Genomic DNA, 25797 nt, shown 5'->3' with positions numbered 1-25797 from the left:
CTTGCATGGCCCAGAGAAGAAATGGTATCCAGCTAATTGTTATCGTTATTTGCCAATATAACTTAAGTGTGTTAATATGTTGAAAGTTTAATAATCATGCAAAAAGATTTGATATCTCAACAGAAAATAAAAACTTGTAAAAAAGTGTTTTGCAAAATCCTCCACCATGAAAAGATTTGAGATCAAACAGTGATGCCAAGTTCATCATAACCTCAGCCATGAAAAGTATTGATTTCTAAAAGTTGAGCCTACAATTGATAAATTTAGCATAACTGAAAGAGTGGGAGAAAAAAATAAAAATGTAAAAGTCTATATACATGAACTAACTTCAGCACAAGTAAAAAAACATAAAAATGTGTACTAAGCTATAAATACAAATGAATTGCTGATGCTAATAGCTCAGAGTTCAATCAGTGTGCTGACAGAATTGAATTGAGCCAAGCCAATATACTTTTACCTTCACACTACTTGTATATTGACAACTTAAGAATGGCCACCTGAATGCATTACAGCACATTGGATTCTGTGCTGTACTGCATAATGTTGAATGTTTATGCACATTGACATAGCAAGCACGTTAAACACATATATTATATAGTTATATGCTTTGCTTTACCATACTTACCTTGTTCTTTTGGTTCCAAATGTAATTTTTTCAGAGTGCTTTCATAAAGATTGTATTAACGAATGTCTTAATTTTAATTTTTCATCCCTATAACTAGTTCCATGAATATAAAAAATAATAATTATTATTATTGTATTGTATTATATTATTTTTATATAGTTGTATATTTAATTTTAAATGGTTATATTTCACTTATAAAATTCTAATATTAATCTTTGTTTCTCTTTCAGGGAAATGCCATTTCATCGAGGGAATTAGCATAATTTAAAATGGAATATCCAGTTTATGGTTTCTCTTCTGAAAATGTGTAAATCAGGACATATTAAAAAAGCTCAATATGCATGTAATGTATAAAGGCAACTTTTGCAGTTGTGTTGGATTTTATGCAAACAGTTGATTTGGGAGAAATTGGTAGTTTTTCAGCATATGTTATGTACAAATAACTTAAAAATTTTGAACAATCATAGAGTCTTTATAAATTGATCTTATTTGAAAGATTTTAAAAACATTGTGTTATGAAGTGGTGGTAATTAAATAATGCAATAATCTATCAGTCAGATAACTTGTAGAAACAGTCAGAAAATAATGGATAATTATATCAAAATAATTCCAAAATCGAACACATCAAAAGTGAACTTAAAGACTGCATCTGATTCTCAAGAAGCATGCAATACTAGTGATAAAAATTTGATTACTCATTATTTAAAATGTCCATACTGTCCTCTAAAATTTACTACTGAAAATTCATTTTTTTCTCATGTAAAGAGTCACAAACTTCCTTTGCCATTAACTTGTGTTGTATGTGCAGCTGTATTCTCACATAGCTCTTCATTAAGATACCATTTAAAAATTCATACAGGAGAAAAGCCTTTTAAATGTATAATTTGCAAGAAAAGATTTCTAAGTAACACAAAATTAAATAATCATATATTGGAAACTCATAAAGGTGTCTTTAAAAAATTTAATCATTGCTTAAAATGTCCTTTTTGTCCTTTACAGTTTCCTACTGAAAAAACTTTTACTTTACATGTAAAAGTTCACGAACTTCCTCCATTGCTTTCTTGTGTTCTATGCCCATCCAAATTCACACGCCATTCTGCTTTGCAAACCCATTTGAGGAAGCACACTGGGGAAAGGCCATTCAAATGCATCACTTGTGGCAAAGAATTTGTATCGGCTCGTGGTCTGAGAAACCATATTTCAGTGGTACACTCAGAATGCTTGTCTCAGAAATCCATTCAGAAAATTAAAGATAGTAAAGTTTTGAGTAATATTTCTCTAAATGTTCCACATCTTCGGGAACGGTCATTAAGGAAAGGAACTGATAAATGCGCAGCAAGTAATGAAAATTCTTGCCAACAGGTGACTAAGGAAAAAGAAAATAAAAGAGAAGCTCATAGAACAAGAAGATGTTTTAGGAAAAAAATAACATACTCGTCAAGCAAAAAACATCACCAATCAGTGAACACTCCCTCTTTAACACATTTGTCAGTAGGGCATCTAAAGAGATTCTATTGTTTTGGTTGCAAAGTACGTTGGAGGGTGAGTGAGAAGATTTGGCATATCTGCAATAAGAATTCTAAGGTGAGTTATGAGTTGCTTAATTTTAAAAAGGTTTTCTCTTTATTTATTATTTAACATATGACTTTATAGTATAATCATTATTACTTTTTTTATAAACAAGAGCTTATATGACTAGTGATCAGGGTATGGAAGCTATAATATTTGTCTCTATTATTTATTATTATTTTAATTATTATTTATAATTTGCTACCAAACATTAATTTTTTTTCTCATATAGTGTCAGACTTTTTTCCAGTAAATTGTGTTGTATTTACAGCATTCTCATACACCTCTTCATTTATGTATAATTGTAAGAAATATATAATTTAGTCAAAAATTAACATTCTCACCAAGTAGAAAGTGTCACAAATCAGTGAACACTCCATCTAGAACAGACATCGATAGGACATCTAAAGAGATTACTTGATAGCACAAATTTTATCAATTTGCAGTGCATTATTTTTAAATTTGAAATATTTTTTACAAATTTCCAGCTTTTTGATATCTGAAGATAAAGCAACAGTAGCTGTTTTGCAGGATCAGTCCTGTCAATTTCAATGTGAGAACCTACCAGATGTTATGAAAGAAGAAAGAACTGATGTACAGTGGTACATTTGGTTAACTGACAAGTGTAGAAGGAAGCTTGAAATATAACAAAGTATCCCAAATCATGCTTGGAATTTTTAACAATTCCTCGTAATAGGGCTCAGTGTGAGAGGTTGGAGGGAATAAAAAAAAAAACAAAATGTACTTCATATACTTTCTGGTGAAAAGTTGGAAATGCTCTTGATAGCCAAGTGTAGACAGTAAGAATATTTCTATAAGCATTACTTTGACTCAATATTTCTGAAGGGGCAAAATTTGCTAAGAGGTATCTTCCCTTGAAGAAATCATGATCATGTAATACAGTCCAAACAGAAATCCATAGGGGGAAAAAAAATACAATCCAAACAGTAATGCACAAGCAGAAAAATCTTAAACTGTACTGGTAAACAATCCTATGCTGTGTCTTAATATAAGGCATGTAATGTTGTGAATGAAATTAAATTCCAAGTCCAAAGTCCGAATTTTAAAAAAATCTCTTGCATGCAATTACCAAATCTCCAGTTTTTTTAAAGTCAAAATGTGGCAGCTATGTGCCATTCACTGTCATGCAAGATGACTGGTACTTCCTCTGGTAAATGCAGGCAAAATGCAATCAACCACAATAGCTTGTTTCTGTATTGTCCATTACCTGTTAATGTCTATTAACAAAGCAGTGAGATGCACCTTATGTTAACCAGTGGGTGGATAGCCAAGACACAGTTCATCTTGTACATCCACTTTTCTCTCCATTTTGAAACAGCTTTACCCACATGGCCACAGCATCATGCATGTAGGCTTCCTGCAAACCACATAGTCAAATTATACATTTCCCATTTCACCCATCCATTCGCTCCAAATGTTTGTCCATTTCTTTCTTGAATTTATTTAAGCTAACAACCTCCACAACGACAGATGGAAGTTTGTTTTAGCAATCAACCACTCGCTGGCTAAAGGCAAATTTCAACACATCTATTCTGCAACTGTCTTTCCTCAATTTTTGAATTTATGCCACTTCAAGTGCATAATCTGAGCAAAAGGAAGAATCCCATCAGCATTGAGCTTGCTCAAACCATTCACGGCCCTATCCACTTCAATCAGATCACCTAGCAGGTGCCTAGTCTCCAGTGCAGACAGGTTGCCAGAGCAGCACTGGAGAGTAGGCACCTGCTAGGTACTGTCATATCTAATGGTACAATCACCCCCAGATCTTTTTCATTCTCCATTACTCTGAGGTTACTGCTGCACATATGCAGTATTTTACATTTGATAATGTTAAACTTCAGTTACCACCTCTCAGCCCATCTGCCCAAATTTTCTAGATCCTATTGCAGCCACATACTGTCGTTACTGTCATTAACAACTCTGCCAACCTTAGTATCATCTGTTAACTTGGACATTAAGCCTGTTATACCTTCATCAATATCATTGATAAATATAGAAAACAACAATGGTCTCAACCCCGTACCCTGGGGGACTCCACTGATAACATTAGTCCACGACAGTGTCCATTGATTACTTCTAGTAGAGTAGGAGACCGGCAGAATTACTTAACAAGTACAGGTCACTGTTGAACAAAAGCCGAGAATTAGGGTTGAATTTGAAAGTGTCTGCAATTCTGCCCAGACACGATAGGAGGGAGTATATGATGAGAGCCTTGTCGATCAATTCGGCCCTGGAAAGATTGTGCAAGGCTCAAGGGGTAGAATTTTTTTCAGCCTGGACTGTACTTGTTAACAGGAGAGATTGCTTCTACAGGGATGGGATACACTTAAATAGAAAGGGTGCAAGAATATTTGCTGATGCTATCGAGGCAGTGTTAGGTGGGTCGGAAAACTGCTAGCTTGGGGGGAGACAAAGACCAATAGATTGACAGTAGCCACTGGCAGAGGTGAAAGAGATTCTTGCACTGCTTCTATTAGAATGAGCAGAAGCCTGAAAAACAAGATGCATGATATTTCAGAGACTGCTGGGAGCCATTGCGGTACAAGTAAACACATGGGTTGTGTTAGGGTAGCTAAGAATAGAAACAGGTGCAGGTATACTTGCGTGTACACCAATGCTAGGAGTTTAGTAAATAAATTTGATGAATTTGAGGTATTGCTCAAAACATCAAAGGCAGATATTGTTGGGATATCAGAGACGTGGTGTCACACAGATATAAGAGATGCAGAACTGGAATTTGGAGAGTACAACGTCTACAGAAAGGATAGACAGCATTAGCATTAGCATTAGTAGAGGCATTTGATGCAAGAAAGCAAGCTTATGCAGCATCAGCCAAAAAAAAAAAAAACCCACTTCCACTTCACCCCTCTGTTCGTTCAAAATACCTGTCCAGCTGAGCCTTAAACTTATTTAGGCTATCAACCTCCACCACAAGGGATGGAAGTCTGTTCCACCAACCAACCACCCGCTGGCTAAAGGCAAATTTCCGCACGTCTATCCTACATCTGTCTTTCCTCAGTTTGAATTTATGCCCTCTCAGGTGATTTTTCTGAGCTAGAGGAAGAATCCCATCAGCATTGAGCATGCTTAAACCATTCAAGGCTTTATACACCTCTATCAGATCACCTCGCTGGTGCCTAGTCTCCAGACACTGTAATTTGCAAAACTTAAGCCTTTCTTCGTAAGAGCACCCCTTTGTTCCATTCACTAATCTTGTTGCCCTTCTCTGTACTCGTTCCAGCAGCTCTACATCCTTCTTGAAATGAGGTCTCCAGACCTGTATACAGTACTCTAGGTGTGGCCTGACCATCGCCTTATACAATGGAATAATCACCTCCTTATCTCTGCTGGAAAAATTCCTGTATATCATTGACAATACTCCATGAGCTACTCTTGCAGCCCGTCTGCACTGCTCAGAGAACTTCATATCTGCCTGCACAACCACCCCCAAGTCCCTTTCATTCTCTACCACTGTCAGTGTAGTACCACAGAGTTGATACGTTGCTCTGGGGTTGCTGTTTCCCATGTGTAGTACTTTACATTTATCAATGTTAAACTTCATTTGCCACCTCTCAGCCCATCTGCTCAACCTTTCCAGATCCTGTTGCAGCAGCATAGTGTCAGTAGTGTCCTTGACAACCCTGCCAACCTTTGTATCGTCTGCAAACTTGGACATTAAGCCCGATATACCATCATCAATATCATTTATAAATACAGAAAACAATAATGGACCCAACACTGAGCCCTGAGGGACTCCACTAATAACATCAGTCCACGATGAGCAGTGTCCATTGATTACCACTCTCTGTCTTCTCCCCCTCAACCACCCCTTTATCCATAGCAGCAATTTGCCTCCAATGTCACACTGCTCCAATTTGTGTAGCAGTCTTCCATGTGCAACAGTATCAAAAGCCTTTCTAAGATCCAAGTATATAATATCAAAGTTATTCCCTGCATCCAGTTCTTTTGTGACTGCATCATAGTATCCAATCAAGTTGGTCAGGCAAGACCTCACCTTAACAAAACCATGCTGTGTCTGAGCTATAACTGAAGTCTTGTCTAAATGATCCTGCAGTGCTTCTTTAACCAGTGCCTCCATTAATTTTCCTGGAACAGAAGTTAAGCTCACAGGTCTCTAATTACTTGTGTCAGCCTTTGATCCTCCTTTGTGAATTGGGGTCACATTTGTACATCTCCAGTGTATGGATACCTCCCATGAGTCTAAAGAAGCTGTAATAATTAATGATTAATGAGTCTCTAATAATTAATAATTAATGAGTCTAAAGAAGCTCTAATTGTCTCCCCCCAAGCTAGCAGTTTTCCGACCCACCTAACACTGCCTCAATAGCATCAGCAAATATTCTTGCACCCTTTCTATTTAAGTGTATCCCATCCCTGTAGAAGCAATCTCTCCTGTTAACAAGTACAGTCCAGGCTGAAAAAAATTCTACCCCTTGACAGGATAGGAAGGGGGGAGGGGTTATGCTATTAGTTAAGAAACACATAAAAACCAAGGAAGTGAAGCCAGTCGACATCGCTGGACAGTGCAGTGTTGAGTCAGTTTGGTGTGACATAAGCATTGGGAGATCAAAATTAAGAGTAGGAGTGTGCTATAGGCCTAATGACTCTGATGAGTATAATAAGAAACTGTACAGGGAAATAGAGTGGGCCAGTAAATCAGAGAGTCTTATAATGGGAGATTTTAATTTCCCAGATATTGACTGGAATTTGGGGGCTGGTCACACACACTAGCAGGGCTTTTGTGGATTTATTGGATGATTGTTTTCTACATCAGCATGTTCGGGAGGCAACTAGAGGGAGTAATACTCTTGATTTGATTATCAGCAGTGATTCTTCATGCATTAAGAATCTGCAGATAAATGAACCACTAGGTGGCAGTGATCACAGTGTGCTGAAGTGGGATTTACTCAAAGAGGTAACTACCATTAGGGGTAAAGGGAAGGGTTATTGCTTCCGTAAAGGCGACTACGATGGACTGAGACAGTATTTAAATTCTATACAGTGGGACCAACTGATGATGTTACCAACAGCAAATTCAAAATGGGAAGCATTCAAAGAACTTATCTTGGAAGCTACTAGGCTTTACATACCAACTAAGAAATATTGTTCAAGGTTTAGGCCAAAATGGATGTCAGATGAACTAATGAGGCATATGGCAGAGAAAAAAAATGCATGGGATACTTACAAATTAACACATGACACAGAAGCCTATGATAGATACAAGTTGATATGCAACCAAGTTACAAAGGAGGTTAGGCAGGTGAAGGCAGATTACGAGAATTCCTTGGCAAGGGATGCAAAGAAAAACAACAAAGAGTTCTTTACTTATGTAAACTCTAGAAGGAAGGGGATGAATCAGATTGGTCCACATGATATTGATGGGTCAACTGTTGATGATCCTGCTCAGGTAGCTAACAAACTAAATGAATATTTTGCATCGACATTCACACATGAGGAGTTATTCAGCAAGGGGAATGCCAGAGGTGTATTCAACTCTAGCAGTAATCTACAGAATCTTGAAATAACTGGGAGTAAAGTGGAGGAGAAACTGTTGAAGATAAACACAAGAAAGGCACCCGGGGTGGATGGGATCTATCCAGTTATATTAAAGGAGGCAGCAAAGGAAGTAAGCAAACCCTTAGCCATAATTATGAGAGCTTCCTTGGACTCAGGGGAGGTACCCATAGACTGGAAATGTGCAAATGTGACCCCAATTCACAAAGGAGGATCAAAGGCTGACACAAGTAATTATAGACCTGTGAGCTTAACTTCTGTTCCAGGAAAATTAATGGAGGCACTGGTTAAAGAAGCACTGCAGGATCATTTAGACAAGACTTCAGTTATAGCTCGGACACAGCATGGCTTTGCTAAGGGGAAGTCTTGCCTGACCAATTTGATTGGATACTATGATGCAGTCACAAAAGAACTGGATGCAGGGAATAGCTTTGATATTATATACTTGGATCTTAGAAAGGCTTTTGATACTGTTGCACATGGAAGACTGCTACACAAATTGGAGCAGTGTGACATTGGAGGCAAATTGCTGCTATGGATAAAGGGGTGGTTGAGGGGGAGAAGACAGAGAGTGGTAATCAATGGACACTGCTCATCGTGGACTAATGTTATTAGTGGAGTCCCTCAGGGCTCAGTGTTGGGTCCATTATTGTTTTCTGTATTTATAAATGATATTGATGATGGTATATCAAGCTTAATGTCCAAGTTTGCAGACGATACAAAGGTTGGCAGGGTTGTTAAAAAAGACACTACTGACACTATGCTGCTGCAACAGGATCTGGAAAGGTTGAACAGATGGGCTGAGAGGTGGCAAATGAAGTTTAACATTGACAAATGTAAAGTACTACACATGGGAAACAGCAACCCCAGAGCAACGTATCAACTCTGTGGTACTACACTGACAGTGGTAGAGAATGAAAGGGACTTGGGGGTGGTTGTGCAGGCAGATATGAAGTTCTCTGAGCAGTGCAGACGGGCTGCAAGAGTAGCTCTTGGTGTCTTGCCAATGAAATACAGGGATTTTTCTAGCAGGGATAAGGAGGTGATTATTCCCTTGTATAAGGCAATGGTCAGGTCACACCTAGAGTACTGTATACAGGTCTGAAGGCCTCATTTCAAGAAGGATGTAGAGCTGCTGGAACGAGTACAGAGAAGGGCAACAAGATTAGTGAATGGAACAAAGGGGTGCTCTTACGAAGAAAGGCTTAAGTTTTGCAAATTACAGTGTCTGGAGACTAGGCACCAGCGAGGTGATTTGATAGAGGTGTATAAAGCCTTGAATGGTTTGAGCATGCTCAATGCTGATGGGATTCTTCCTCTAGCTCAGAATAATCACCTGAGAGGGCATAAATTCAAATTGAGGAAAGACAGATGTAGGATAGACGTGCGGAAATTTGCCTTTAGCCAGCGGGTAGTTGGTTGGTGGAACAGACTTCCATCCCTTGTAGTGGAGGTTGATAGCCTAAATAAGTTTAAGGCTCAGCTGAACAGGTATTTTGAACGAACAGAGGGGTGAAGTGGGTTTTTTTTTTTTTTTTTTTGGCTGATGCTGCATAAGCTTGCTTTCTTGCATCAAATGCCTCTACTAATGCTAATGCTAAAACTCCGTTGGTCTGTCTGTTCTGTCTTCTCCAGCTCAACCATCTTTTATCCATAACAGCAACTTTCCCTTAATGTCATACTGCTCCAATTTGTACAACAGCCTTCTGTGTGCAACAGTATCAAAAGCTTTCCTGAAATCCAAGTATATGATATCAAAATTAATTTTTGAATCCAGTTGCTTTGTGACCACATCATAGTATACAATCATGTTACTTTTTTTAGAATTATTTTCTAAAAATTTCATGTGGATATTGTAACTGATTTTAAGGTATATAAACCATAAGCATAATCTACAACTTGGGTAGAATCATAATCCTAGAATGACGTACAACTTTGTTAGAAAGAAACTGAACCTAGTATAATGCGCAACTTTGGTAGAAGCATACTGGAAGTAGCTGAAAGAATTCTTTGGAATAATTATTGCTTGGTGCAAACTTCTGAGCAGTGTTGACAAACTGTTAGGGCAGCTTGTGAGTCTTTTTCATTGTTCTTTAAGAAGTTGTATAGTTATATCAGTGGTTTTCAACTGAGGTGCTGCAACAGCATTCGAAGGGTGCCACATAATTTAGGTTTGAGTTACTTAAACTTATAGGGGCACCTCCGTAGCCAGGTGGGAAGAAGCAGCAGTGTGTAGCACATGCTTCTTGATTAGACCGGAGTTTGAGCCCGTCACCACCAAATACGGAGAATGCGGAAAGGTCAGGGACTGACCACCGCATATCCTGGAGCAATATGGCCTTAGTTGCTAATGCTCCTAAAAACCAAACAACAATGACTTAAACTTAATTTTTTTTTAATATATATAATTTGTATTATGAATTGAAATTTTGCTTATAGTTATATTATTGTAATAACTATCTTAACATTTTTTTTACTATCACAGAGAGAGAGAGAGAGAGAGAGAATCGGATATAACAAGCAGAAAATTGAGTAGGGGTACCACAAAATAAAATAAATTACTTAGGGGTGCCGTCATTAAAAATAACCACTTTATATAAAATTTTATTGGATTGACGTCATTGGATCAACAATGACTTAAACTTAATTTTTTTTTAATATATATAATTTGTATTATGAATTGAAATTTTGCTTATAGTTATATTATTGTAATAACTATCTTAACATTTTTTTTTACTATCACAGAGAGAGAGAGAGAGAGAGAGAGAGAGAATCGGATATAACAAGCAGAAAATTGAGTAGGGGTACCACAAAATAAAATAAATTACTTAGGGGTGCCGTCATTAAAAATAACCACTTTATATAAAATTTTATTGGATTGAATATTTCATATAAAAATCTCATTTTAGAATGGGGATGAACCTTGTATACAGAAGAGTAACCACGTTAACATAAAGGGATATGCTTACCGAGACAGACTTGAGTCTGTAATAACATTTGCAAACCAGACATCTGTATGGTGACTTCATTGAGCTGTTTAAGGCTTTAAAAAGGTTGAGTAAATTGAATGCTTAAGGTGTCATTACTCTTTCTAAGGTGATATGCACAAAGGGACATAATAGTCCTCATGTGTAACACAGTGGTTGTGATGATCCTTGTTCTGTGTAGTGTTGATCGAACGGTATTTCAGAAAATGTTTTTGATACTCATAAATTAGTTTTTAATAAAGATCTAAATCATTTCTGCTTTCAATCAATAGCGTAAATTTTATTAAAAATTTTATTAATGCTTTTTTGTTTATTAATATGTATTCTGTAATTTTTTTTTAGGCAGTTCCCAAGGTTTTGCTGGAAAAAGTTGATGTGCAGATGCTTCTCAACGGTAATACAATGAAATCAAATAAGAAACCCTCTTCTAATCATGTTTGTGGGCATTGTGGAGAGTGCTTTTCTATGTGGGAAAAGTTGCTCGTTCATGAATTGATTCATACAGTGAAGAATCACAGATGTAAGTGGTGCAGTATGAAATTTCATACAAGATATGAACTAATGAAACATACAGTTTTCCATACAGGAAAGAGACCATTCCAGTGTGCACAATGTAGTGTGCAATTTTGGAAAGAAACTGCACTTCAGAAGCATTTACGTGTTCACGAGTCGCAAAATAAATTTCCCTGTGAAATTTGTGGGTTTACTTATCAAAATAAAACATTGTTGGAAAAACATTTCCGTATCCATACTGGAGAAAAACCGTATGAGTGCAGTGTTTGTAATAAGGCATTCTCTTTGCAAAAAAACTGTAAGCGACATGAAAGTATCCACCAACAAAATTTACACATAAAGCAACCCAAGATTACTTTATTTTTTCAAAAATAAAAGTATTAAAAAATTTGTTCCCAAATGAAAATTAGGTAAATGTTAGAAATAAATATGTGCATTAGTTTTTGCAGTTATAAATTATTTTATTCCTATTCTGAAACTTCTGTGAAATCTAATTTGAAGAATTAGAAGTGTAAGAAACAACAACAAAAAAAAAAAAAAAAAATCCACTCAATTCAAGTCTCCAAAAATGTTACATTTCATAGGTGAATGCAGGTAGGATGTCAATTATCTGAATTGATTTGTGATCAAAACAGTTTGGATGATGAACTGGGATGATTGATCAGTTCAGAAAAAAAATAAAATAAATGATTTTTTTTTTTTTTCTTTTAAATTTTGAAATTGTTGATATCTCCACATTCATTTATCAAACTGAAACCAATTAACACCTTCAGTTTTTAATTTCACAAAAACTGAAATTAAGTATGTAAATGAGGATTTTATTAATTTGCTAAGAGACATGTCAAATTAATGTTTGGAAGCATTATGGGAGCTTTCATCCAGATTGCACTAGCAATGCCTGCGACTAGTGTCTGAAGCTGTAATACAAATTGAGACTGACAAAGAATAGACCTACAGGGTGCATGATCATGTCATCTTCAATTTATGTTAAACTTTGTGTGGATAAAGTGTATTTTAAATGAAATAAAATGACCAAGCAATATGACCCCATATTTGAAAACCTCCAAGAAAATCAAGAGGAGAAGTAGCTTTTCTCATCATTCACATTGCTGCTCTATCAGCAAAAGTTTACCAATCCACATGCTGCATGTCCATGTTTCTCGTTTTCTACCTTTTTTATTTACCATTTAAAAAATTTTTTATATAAAATAAAAAGATTAGTGAATATGTATTTTAATTACTCAGCAGAGTAATGAAACTACAAATTCTGCCCCATGACTCAATCTCAGGTGAATGCTGGATACAGTTAATTGTTCATTGTCAAAAATGATTAGTTGAAACTCCTGATCTAGTGATCATGCCGAAGTATAAACATTTTAATTTTATTATTATTTTTTAAAACTTTACATGAATTTTGTAACAAACAGCCCTTCATTGATGGCTAGAAGTGGTGCCATAGCCAAGTTGTCAATGCATAAGTACACATGCTTTGAGTGACTGAGGTTCAAGGCTGTGACTGCTATATACGGTGGTGTTTCTTGTATTCTCTCTATCTCATGAACTCCTGTTACCATGTGGTCATCCTGGAGTATAAACAGAAACTTTTATTTTTATTTTAGTAACAAACATTCTTTCTCTCTTCATTTGTGGCTAGAAAATCAAAAGTTCAATAATTCCTCTTACATGTTTAATTTCATTTGCAGTATTACGTAAAAGTCCACAAGCATTGTACCTCATGGTTTTCAGGTGCTAAAATTCCTTGAATGAAGGAGCTGATGACTGTTGTAGTGAATGGGACATTGGTTAGCAGAGTGTTAGATTTCAACTCGAGGAATTCTGTACAGATGTGGAGGACAGAAGCTTATTAAACTAACAGGGAGCTAAATGATTTTGTAATAACAAAGTGGAGGAGAAATTGTTGAAATGAAATATAAGAAGGGCACCTGGGGTGGATGGGATCTGTCCAGTTATATTAAAGGAGGCAGCAAAGGAAGTAAGCAAACCCTTAGCCATAATTATGAGAGTGTTCTTGGATTTGGGGGAGGTCCCCGCAGACTGGAGATGTGCAAATGTATCCCCAATTCACAAAGGGTTACAGATCTGTTAGTACACGAGCATTGTGTTAGTACACAAACTTTAAAAATAGCTGAAAATGCCATCATTTTAAGTGTATCTTGTATCGTGATTACCTTCATGAGTTGCCATGATATTGCACTACCTCCAATAAGTAACACTTCACCAATGGAGAAGACTATTGTTACTTATTCTCAGCAGATACCACCACCCAGACTGCACCATTTCAAAGCTATTTGGCCTTTCCTCGGTTTGAGTACCCTGGTGATGCAATGATGACAATGTTATGAAGTATGAAGTATAACTCCACGATATGAGAGATGCCTGATGGTGTATGAAATGAATCAGCCTAAACACATTTTAGGGCTTATGTCTCAGGCTGCGTGAAAGTTTAACTGTTTTTTTTTAAGTTTAACAATAGTCTACAATTGGTGAAGAGTTACTTATTCGAGTAAAGTGTGTTGCCATACGGCACCAGGGGTTTCCCCCATCTCCGCATTGCTTTCATTGTGGGTGTACCAGTTGACTGGAAATGCTAGTGATTTAAAAGTGTATGGACATTGTATATGTGTAGTGTTATGTACTATTGTTCATCTGGTCATTTAGCCGCTGGACCCCTACCGAGGCCCAACGTTGCCCTAACTTTTGCTCCGTGGAGGCAGACCAGGAACCCAGCAGACTTGGATTTACTCTGACAGGTCCTGCCGCTTACTTTCCTGAGATTTCGGCGGCAAGGACCTTAAAAAAAAAAAAAAGATTTTGAATTTGCATGCATGCGTCATCGAATGTTGGGGTATCACTTAGAATGAACAAGCCGAAACTGGGTAAAACTATACTTTGAGCAAAATTTGATTTGGTGTGTGGGGCATCGCTTGAGTACAGATAGAGTAGGGCCGAGGTGGAAGACGGGTGTTAAGGTAGAAGTATGGGGGCAATAGGGAAGGTGCCCCCAGATGATCAGTGCGGCATGCTCATGCCCCACCAGGTGAAGAGAGAGGGTCAGCAGGAGAGTGAGGAGACAGTGTCTCCTCCCACCAGGGAAGGGAATAAAGTCAATGCTCAATTCATCGCCAACAAGGCGTGTCGGCTGCGGGGTCTAGATTGGTGTGTTCCAATCCAGTCACTGGTTCAGTTCAGGATTGTGGCCTTTCATGCAGTTGAGTTCCACGTCCGTTTCTCTAGATTCAGATGTAGATGTTTTTGTTAAAACTGTGTAGTCACATTTTGTGATGGTGTTTTGGCTTCTGTGACCCGCGGGCTTAATTCTGGTCTCCGTCCTTAGTCTTGTCATAATATAGTGTTGCTATATTAATCCTCTGCAGTTTTCTTTCATATTATCCAGTTTCCGTCTCTGAGTCAATTTGCGTTTTGATTGGGTTGTGGGTTCATTTGTTGAGATTGTATGGTTCAATGCCTAGTGAATAATTCCTGGGCATAATCGGTGAAGGCTGTGTATGAATCTTTGTCATCCAGGATATATTGTTCCTGGTCTTTGGGAGAGTGTTTCAATTTTGTCGCCAGTTGACAGTGGAGGTCATCAAATTGGTGGCAGTCAAACATTAGGCGAGTCCATGTTTCTTGTTTGCTGCAGGTGCAATTTGGATCGTCTGCTATTCCCAGTGCAGTTAGTTTGGCATTTAGGGCGCCATGTCCTGTGAGCAGGTAAGTTGCAAATAGACCTGGTGCATACTAAGTTGGGAGCTTTAGATGGAATATGTCCACAGTGGGGAAAAACTTCCTGCTTATCAGGCCTTTTGTAGGGGTGTCCCACCGTGTTTGCCACACCTGCAGCAAGTGGGCCTGAAGCCTGCTTTTTTTCTGCCGCACGGTTTCCTGGGTTTGCATCAAAGTCCTGGTGCGTGAAGCGGTACCATTACTAAGCTCAGAGTATGCCTCTCTTAACCACGTCGAGGTCTATGGGGAGGGTTCCAGCAATGATTTGTAGGGTGTGAGTACTCACCGTGCTGCAGGCACGGGTGGCAGTGAGGAGCATTATTCTGTGTATAGAATCTAGAATTCGTAGGTTGACAGCAGTGCCGGCCTTTTTGTACCATGCACCCGCTGAGTAGGTTACAATTGGTAGAAATGCTGCTTTGTAATAGAGCATCATTGTTCGTTGTTTTAGTCCCGTCTCGCCGGGCGATCCTGTTTATCATGCGGTGCAGCTCCGTATTTTTGTTCTGAGATAATTGAGTTGAGGTTTGAATGATAAGTGGATATCCAGTATGACTCCCAAGTATTTAAGTTCTGTACTTAGCTGTACAGTTGTGGTGCCAATCTTTATTTGGGGTGGTCTGCGGGTGTCCAGTGCTCCCTTTAAGAGTATAGAATTTGTTTTTGTTGGTGAAATCTGGAGTAGGTGCAGTCTAGCCCAATCCTGAAGGATTTTCACGGCACGATTTGCCAGTGTTTCTAGTTATGCTATAGAATTAGCGTCTATTGTCAGGACGAGGTCTGCAAAAGTTTGCGAGCAGACCCCTTCCAGGTCTTTATGTAGGAATTCATCCATTAGGAGGTTCCACAACGTTGGTCCTAGGACTGATCCCTGTGGGCAGCCTCTCAAGATTTTCCTTATTTCTTTGTATGGAGTGTTGATCTTTATTTCTCTATCAGTGAGGTAGCTCCCGAGCACACTGAGTTTGGTGCATTATAGCCTTAGTTGCTAATGCGCCAATAAAAACCAAACCAACCGGAGCACACTGAACAGGTTGCCAGACACCCCTGCCTGCCCGAGCCGACCCAGGACGCTCGGCCACCATAAGGTGTCGAACTCTCCGGCAAAGTCAATGGATATGGCTAGGAAGTATGTTTTTTCTCTGTTCCTTGTGCTTGAGTAAGCTTTTGAGGGTGTCAACAGTGGATCGACCTGATTTAAACCTGTACTGGTATGGTGAGGGTAGGTTTGCCAGTTGGTAATGATGGTTTATTCTTGATAGTAATAATCATTCAAAGAGTTTGCTAATGATGGTGAGGAAAGCTATTGGTCTATAGGAGGATGGCTGTTTTTGTGGTTTTGTTGGATTTTTAATTATTAGTTTGACAGCTGTTTTCCAATCGTGCAGGTATGATCCTGCTTTCAAACACAGGTTGAAGAATTGGAGCGGTAGGTCTGGTTCTGTTTCAGCGACTTTTTTGATGATTTCCGGCTCCAGGAGGTCTTTGGTGAATTGTGGTTCTTCGTTCTCTGTTTGGTAATTGTCATTGCTTATACAGGTCTGGATTTGTTCCTCCGTTTGTGGTTCTACATGGGGATGGAAGGTGGCATCTAAGATCTTTATTGATGCTTCCCACAAGCAAGTTTTGTCTCCTTGTGGTGTGACTGTGGTCGTAAGTACCTCCCCTCTAGGGAGTTTGTTCGTTTCTACTTTGTACACGACACCCCAGGGGTTAGTGTTTCCCGTATTTGTCACTAGCCTCTCCCAGGATTCTCTTGATTTTCCGTATAAGGGCTGTATAGGAGTTTCGTGCTCTCTGTATAGATTTCTGAGCGCTTTTACCTCCTGTGCAGGCCACGACCGTCTAGCCCTTTGGAAGTTTGTCCTTTTGTTCTGTACTTCCTTGTGAAGTTGTAATTCATGGCTCCACCATGACACAGCCCCTGGTTTCGGCCGTTTTCTTTTGATCGAGATGTTGGCAGCTTCTGTAACGATTCCTGTGATGGTCCTTTGTAGGTCATCAGGGTTTCTGGCAGTGGTTCTTGTATTCTTTTATTCTTGTTTGCTGTCAGGGTTTCCTGGAATAGGTCCCAGTTTGCTGTTTGCAGTGCATACTGGTGTAGAATTCTTTCTGCAGGTTGTTGTTGTTGTAGTTGTTATTTGGTTTTCAGGAGCATTAGCAACTAAGGCCATATTGCTCCGGGAATATGCGGTGGCCATTCCTTGACCTTTCCACATCCGTTGTATTTGGTGGTGATGGGCTCGAACCCCGGTTTAATCAAGAAGCGTGTGCTATGCACTGTGCTCCTTCCCACCTGACTACGGAGGCACCTTTCTGCAGGTGGTTGTTGATGCAAGTTCCTTTTGAGTTGATAGGTCAGGACCCTATAGTTGGATGTAGTCCATGAGTCCTGGACCATCCAATCAGTGATGTTGCCTGCTATATTTCGGGTGGCGAGGGAGACCGATTGTTGCCTCAAGTTGGAGGTTACAGAACGGCAGCTGGTTTGGTCTGTTGAGGACAGCGATGGAAGAGCTTGCAATTCCTCCAATAGCTGCCTATTCCTGGTACCTTGCCTGTCGGAGGTGTGGCTGTACCAAGCTGGGGATCTGCAATTTGCATCAGCCCCAATAATGATTTTTTCTCCTCGTAGTAGGTTGGTGGCGTGTTCCAGGTATCTAGTAGCTGTGGTGATGTCCTAACCGGGTCTGCAGTATAGGGAAATGACATAAAAGGTGCCAAGTGCAGTGATGACTTGGGCACAGGTGGGATATTTTGGTGGCTGTAATGTCCGGATTTCTAACTAGGATTGCAACCCATGGAGTGATTTCTTCTGCCTGTATTAATTTATAGTTGAGTAGATACCCCTGACGAATTTGGAGTGGGTACGGTTCCTGCAGGATGATGATGTCTGCTTTAATTTCGTCAGCCTTCAGCCTAACATTCGAAGTAGTGGAATATCATGGCATCTCATTGTGAAAGTATTCACAATATGAGATACACTGAAATGATGCCTTTTTCAGCTATTTTAGAGTTTGCTGCGTACTAACATGATGCTCTTGCACTAACTTGTACATCAGTTAAACTTTAACACAGCCTGAGGCATAAGCCCTAAAATGTGTTTAGATCTGTTAGTTTAACTTCTGTTCCAGGGAAAGTAATGGAGTCACCGGTTAAGGAGGCATTGCAGGATCTAAACAAAACTAATAATTCAGACAGCATGGGTTTGTTAAGGGATAATCTTGTCTGGCCAATTTGATTGGATACTATGATGGATCACAAAGGAACTGGAAGCAAAAAATAATTTTGATATCATATATAGTAAGTCCCTGACTTACGTAAGAGATATGTTCCAGGACTTCTTATGTAAGTCGAGTTTTACGTAACTTGGGAATGACTAATAAAGTATTGCTACTATATCCCTGATATGCCAAAATTACAAAAACCACATAATATCCTCAGAAGAATGAAGAAAAAGTTATATTTTTCAATTAATTAGTGTATATATAGAAAAATAGTTAGTTTTTAATTGAAGTAATTAAAAATATATCTGGGGACAGCGGTGAAGTAACCAAAGTGGCACATAAGAACAGAAAACAAAAGGAAAGAAAAACGTGTTATTGTACTGTAAAACTGATATGTATTTTGCAGTCTTTGTTATTATATTTGACTTCATCAGTGCGATCCCTTCACTGCTTCTCGTATTCCGTCTTTATGTCTATTATTATGTTCACTATTGACACTGACAGATCTAAATTCCGCACGATATTTGTTAATATTTGAACATTTTCATACATCCTTATTTTAATTTTCTGGTCCAAATCGATTGCTTTCCTTTTCTTGGTAGATTTACTAGTATCGCTGCCACTTATTCTCTTAGTTAGCACCATGAGAATAGTCAAAATGAAATTTTCTCTAAAAGGGTTAAGGTGGAAACACACTATCACCTCACACAAGCTCACATTTCTGGAGATCACTACCAAAGAACAAAGAAAATTTGTGTTTTCCAGTTTATTGGGCTTTTCTGTTAGTGCAATTTATTATAAGCGGGTAGTAAACTCGATCTTATTGCATTTACCGATAGTTGGAATTCTGTGGGTTTTTACGTTATTATTATGAAATGTGTGTCCCCTTCACTCAAATCTTCATTTATATAAAAAAAAATTTCAGAATCTTCTCTTCATTCCTATTTTTTAAGCTTGTTACTTCGTATCTCATTTGTGTGTCATGTTCATCCTTATTGATTTTTTTTTTTTTTTTTTTTTTTACTGTTTTAAATTTTACAATCCTAAAAAAAATAAAAATTTATGTGTCTAAAGTTACGTAAGTCAGGGACTTACTGTACTTGGATTTCAGGAAAGCTTTTGATACTGTTGCACATGGAAGGCTACTGTACAAATTAGAGCAGTATGGCATAAAGGGCAAGTTGCTACAATGGATAAAAGGGTGATTGAGTGGGAGAAGACAGAGTGGTAATCAATGGATGCTGCTCTTCATGGACCAAGGTTACTAGTGGATTCCCCCAGGGTTCTGTGTTGGGCCCATTGTTTTATATATTTATCAATGATATTGATGTTTATCAGGCTTAATGTCGAAGTTTGCAGATGATACAAAGGTTGGCTAGGTTGTTAATGACGGTATGCTACTGCAATAGGATCTAGAAAAGTTGGGCAGATGGGCTGAGAAGTGACAACTGAAGTTTAACATTGACAAATGCAAAGTACTGCACATGGGTAGGAGTAACCCCAGTCAAACATTGTGTGATATTACACTTGGGGTAGTAGAAAATGAAAAATATCTCGGAGTAATTGTACAGTTAGATATGTTTTTTGAGCAGTGCAGGCAGGCTGCCAGAGCAAGTTGTAGGGTCTTGTAAATGATACAAAGGAATTTGGCTAGTAGGAATAAGGAGGTGATTATTAGTAATGGCCACATGGTGAAAGGGAGCCTATGGCTTACGCTACACCAGCCAAAAAAATAAAAATAACCAAAAATACATAAAATAATAAGAATAAAAACAAATTAATAATAATAATAAAATTTAAAAAAAAATAAAAATTAATAAAAGAAAAGGAAATGGACAGCCTATGCATTTCCCTCCTCCCTTAGGTAATTATCCAGTTGACCTTTGAATTTTCCGAGACTGTCAGCCTCTACCACATTTTTTCAACATGATACAGTTTACTGAGCCATTAATGAAAAATGCAGGGAGGTCTTGCTAATTGTGCTTCACTGAAAATTTATTTCTTAAGATTTTAAAAATAACTAAATGTACTTGGCTATCCTTGTAGGTAACTTATTCCAGTAATTTATAACTCGCTGGCTAAAATAAAACTTCCTGCAATCCAGTCTAAACAAGTCCCCCGTAACTTGAAATTATGGCCCCTAGTTCTAGAATAATTTATAACCATGAAAATTTCATCCTTATTCATTTTGCTTATGCCTCTCAGAGCCTTAAACACCTCAATCAAGTTTCCTCTAAGGTGCCCAGTTTCCAAGCTCTGCAACCTACATATTTGAAATTTTTCCTCATATGGATGCCCTTTTGCTGATCTCACAAGGCGAGTTATCTGTTTTTGGACACTTTCAAGAAAAACAATGTCTTTCTTTAGGTGCGGTCTTCATACTTGAACACAGTATTCCAAGTGTGTTCTAACAATAGCCTTATATAATGGGATTATGACGTCCTTATCTCTACTAGCGATTGTTTGATAAATCATCGATAAGGCACCATGCAACCAGTCTACAATGCTCGGAGAACTTCGTATCATAATACCCAAGTCCTTTTCCTCCACTACTGGCTTTATTTCAACTCTGCCAAGTGTACAAGTTATTTTGGGATTACTGTTCCCCAGGTGCAATACCTTACAGTTTGCTGGATTAAAGCATAGCTGTCATTTTTCTGACCATAGCTAAAAGAATTGATTATTATATGGCATTACACTTGAACCTTTGAAATGTGGCAATCATTAACTATTCTATCAATCTTTACATCATCTGCAAATTTAGACATCACGCCCTCTATCCCTTCATCGATGTGATTTATGAAAATCAAAAAGAACAGTACTAGTACTGATCCTTGGGAAACCCCACTTCTTGCATCAACCAAATCTGAGGAAATGACCATTTATCACAACTCTCTGTCTCTTGCCCTAAAGCCATCCTGCTATCCATCTAAGGATTTTCCCTGTGATTTCAACCTGTTCCAGCTTATAAAGTATCCTTTGTATAAGGCAATGGTCAGGCCACACCTTGAGTACTGTGTCCAGGTCTGGAGGCCTCATTTTAGAAGCATGTATAGTTGCTAGAATGAGAGTACAGGAAGGGGAACAAAGGGGTGCACTTACCAAGGAAGGCTAAGTTCTCTAAATTGCGTCTGGAGACAGCATCTGCGAGGTAATCTGATTGAGGTGTATAAGGCCACGAATAGTTTGAGCAGGCTCAATGCTGATGGGATTCTTCCTCTTGCCCAGATTACGAACCTGAGGGGACATACACTCAAATTGAGAAAAGACAGTTGTAGAATACATGTGCAGAAATTTGCCTTTATCCAGCAGATAACTTAAATAAATTCAAGAAAGAAACTGGACAAACTTTTGGAGTGAATGAATGGTTGAAATGGGAAGTGTTGGTTTTTTTTTTTTTGGCTGAAGCTATATAAGATTTTGATAAGAGGCATATGATGCAAAAAAGAAGGGGCAAAATCTGCTAACACATTTTTTCAACAAAGAGATTCAACACAATATAGTTTACTGAGCCATGAATAAAAAATACAGGGAGGTCTTGCTAATTGTGCTTCACTGAAAATTTATTTCTTAAGATTTTAAAAATAACTAAATGTACTTGGTTATTCATGTTAATGTTACTGAATGCATAACTAGAATCCTCATCAGCTGTGGAGATATGTTCCTGCACAGTACCATATTTGGCAAAGCTGAACTTGGAAAGATGGGGGTCCTATAGAATAGGGAAAGAACAATAAATATGCCAATAAAATATATGGAAAAAAAAACCAGGAAACTATTTTCAGGGTTGAGAATATGAGGAAACAAGACAAGGTGATAAAAACAAGATACATGCTCACAAAATGTTAACTATTTTCCCAGGTTTACCCTACATCTGATGTAGCAAAAAAAAAAATTTCTTACATTTCCCAATCTACAAGTCCAAAAACTTAAATATGTCCCTGCCTCATACAAGGGGTTGATCATTTAATTTGTGGACTGGTGCAAAATCTTGCACCAGTCCACAAATTACCACATGAATTTTCCATAACTGCCACTGGAGGTGCTCTCCCTGATTGCTATCGAGCAGACTGTGTGCATGCCAGTACTTGCCAAGCTAGTGTTGTGTGAAGAGAGGTTTTTTAGCCACGTATCACTGACGAACATTTTGAAGCAAGTATGTTGAACAGTGATATGTGATTTATTGTATTCAACTGGGTTTAAATGCATCAGAAACAGATGTATGAGATGTATAATGCCAGGCCCCATATGACTAATATTGTGCAGGCAATGATCACTGCCATAGGTGTTGAGGTTCTGCTACATCCCCCTTATTCACTGAACTTAGCCCCATGTGATTTCTTCTAGTTTCCATATCTGAAGAAAACTCCAAAAGGCAACCATTTTGCATCCGGCACAATGCTTTCCACTTTCTTCTCAGTTATCAAGAAATAACTTAGCTCCCTGTTAGAATTTGATATATTTCTAGTATCTCATCACTAAAAAATTACTTGTGTATCAATGTAGATGCAAAATATCTATTCAGTTTGTCAGCAACCTGAGCAGGATGATCAAGTTATTCCCTTCATATCTAGTGGACCAATGCAGGGCTGTGCAAATGGGGAGTGTATTGGATGTGCCGCACCAGGGCCCTCCAATTGAGGGAGGCATCAAAGCCTCGACATAAATAAAAGAGGCTCCTTAACTCCTTTTGCATCCATGCCCCCAAGTACCTTTGCACAGCCCTGGACCAATGTGATTCATCACTTCTAACATTTACATAAGTAGTCTGCTGCTTTTCTTTGTCAGAGACCTCATACCACTGTTGGTTTCTGTATCACTTGATAACTCATGCATCTAGTGAATTTTTCTTCTCTCTGACTGTCAACATCCTGGTCACTTCTAGTCAGCCCCACTGAATGGAATTTAAACTGTTTACAATGTAGTAGTTTCCTTTATGAAAGCAAAATCTCTTCCCTATACACTTGACAGTTATATCTTTAAGTAGCTTCCACATCAGTACATTATGATCACTGCTACCAAATGGCTCCTTTACTTGGATATTCCACATCAGTACATTATGATCACTGCTACCAAATGGCTCCTTTACTTGGATATTCTTAATGCATGAGGAGTCATGGCTGATAATCAGATCAAGAGTATTGCTTTCTGTCCTTGCTTTGCTAACATGCTGGTGTAGAAAAGTCATCTAAAATTCAAAAAACTGAGAAAAGCCTTGCTATCGTGTGAGTGATCAACCCACAAGTGCCAGTCAATATCTGAAAAGGTTAAAATACCCCTTATAAGATTGATTTACTGGCTCACTCTATTTATTTATCATTGTTATATGGTCTGTAACATACTCCTGTCATTTTTGTTTTCAGCACTTGTTATGCCAAACTGACTCAAGATTGCATTGCTCACCCACACTGACCTTGGTGCACTACCCTACATAGATTCTATGTGCTGCTTAGCCAAGAGATTAACTCCTGGACATTAAAAACACTACAGGACAAAGTATGCTACTACACTGACTGGCTTTTATCAGAACAGTATTGTGTATAGTTTGGCTGGGGTGACCCATACATAATAAATAAAAAATTGTCATTAACTGTACACATTGTATTCACATTATTTAAATTCCACATCACTTATGCCTGAGTGGCACCATGTCTCCGATAGCTTTACAATAACTCTTTGATGACTATTCAAATTCATTAAATTCGTTTACTATACTTCTAGCATTAGTGTATGTGCAAATTACATACACTTGATTTTGCTCTTAGTAGCCCCATAGCCCATATATTTACTTGTCCCACGAAGACCCCCAGCAAGCCTTGTTATCCCCAACACCACTTTCCAGAAGATGTACATCCTATTAGAAGCAGCACAAGAATCACCAAATTCAGATCCAATCCTTTCACCCTATTCTATTTAAGTAGTTTCTCTGTGATGGGGTAAAAATTTTCCCATGCTGGGAAAAATTCTACCTCTTGGGTCTTGTAGTCTTTCCAGGGCCAAACTGATTACTAAGGTGCTTATCCATACTCCCTTCTATAGTGTTTGGGCAAAATTGAGATGCTTTCAAGTTTAATCCTAAATCGCAACTTTTTCTAAACATTGCCCTGTATTGTTAAATAAATCCTAAGATTTATATCATTATCAGCAATGCATTCAAAAATATTGCATTTTGTGCCCTTAAATGATGAAAACTGTGCTATGTTATCAACTTTTGCCTCTCTACCTATCCTTTTTACAAAATATATTTTCCATTTCTCTGACAATAGCTATTAGTGTTTTCATTATGATTAGGTTTATTTTCATTTGAGATAAACTTGGTATTCCATAATTTTATTCTGGCATCATTAAGAATGACTTGTTGGTTTGTTATTGTAGTATATGGGGTTTATGGTATTTTTTTCTGTAATGGTGGTGGTTATTTTTATTTATTTTTTTTTTAGTTTGGGTTTTTTGTTTCCAATCAAGTTCAATCTCCCTCGCCCCAGCTTTTTTTTTCAATGTTAGTTGAGATTTTAGTTCTACTCAGAATCAAATGGTTGCACTCACTAATTTTAGAGGGATTTAACAGTTTTTAGTTCAAGTCTTTCTGTTACACCTGGCTCTTCAGTGATGGAGGTGACAAAAAAAAAAAAAAAACACACCACAATGGCCACATGAAGAATGGCATTTGTGGTCATATGCTGGCATGGCTGTCTAATTGGCATTCCTTTGTTTATTAGTGGGCCTTGCATTTGGTATTTCAATAACTATTTGTCTATGCTAGTTTCAAGACAACAGCATTGATGTGCATTTTATTGTGAGTACACGTGTTGGCCCTAGTAATCCTCTAGGGTAGAAAATATCACCTGCACCCTCAAGGATTAATCCAAACAAATAAATCCGGGGAGAATGAGAAGTGGACTGTAGGCAGGTTGGGGTAAAATCTCAGCTGTATTCTTGCAACAGCTCAACCATCACACAGGCTTTGTGGCAGGATATTCCATTTTACAGAATCAACAGATGCTGTAATGGGTCTGGCTGCTGCTTTCATGGAGTAGCTTAAAAAATTTCCTTTGAAATAAAGCTGTATTCTCTACTGATTGTCTGTCTGCCTGGAACCCAATGAATGTAAAGAATAAGCAGCATTATTTCATTTTGCTTGGTTCAGTCAAGCATTATTCCTGTCTCCTAGAATTATTTTTATAGCCTTGAGATGACACTTTCAGATGCAACGAGGAATCTAGTAACTACATCTCCATTTTTCCAACATGTCTCCACTACCGACACCCATCCAGATGGTATCTCCTTGCTACATACTGTCCTGTAAAAGAAAGTCTATCATATTCATTCTTTTACTTAGAAATAAGAGAAAAATACCACTTAAGCCTGTTTTTATGAATGGGGTGTGGTGGTATTGTTAATGACACAGGCTGCCAGGGCCAAATTGTGACTACCTAAGAAGGATGCAACTATATTATAATTTTAATATTTTATGATATAGTCCAGTCTGATCTAGGTAAGTAAAACATTCTCCCATATTTTTGCAAGAATGTGAAATAATGCCAGTGACAGCTGGACATCTTTAAGTGATGAA

At 38.1% G+C, this 25797-nt stretch overlaps 1 protein-coding gene across 1 annotated transcript; it reads left to right on the top strand.

The window, feature by feature from the left end:
* The first annotated feature begins 1210 nt into the window (after positions 1–1210).
* On the top strand, positions 1211–11625 carry LOC150086425 (uncharacterized). Its single transcript, XM_090372163.1, has 2 exons — positions 1211–2209; positions 11080–11625. Exons 1-2 carry the CDS (start codon positions 1211–1213, stop codon positions 11623–11625), a joined length of 1545 nt encoding a protein of 514 aa, XP_090228289.1.
* Positions 11626–25797: the final 14172 nt, after the last annotated feature.

Source organism: Mastigoproctus giganteus, chromosome 4 (genome assembly GCF_048544385.1).
Source record: "Mastigoproctus giganteus isolate SK-2022 chromosome 4, ASM4854438v1, whole genome shotgun sequence".
In the NCBI taxonomy this organism is placed as follows: domain Eukaryota; kingdom Metazoa; phylum Arthropoda; class Arachnida; order Uropygi; family Thelyphonidae; genus Mastigoproctus; species Mastigoproctus giganteus.
Note: the sequence above shows the minus strand (reverse complement) of the source record. Positions and strands in the feature narration are given on the sequence as shown.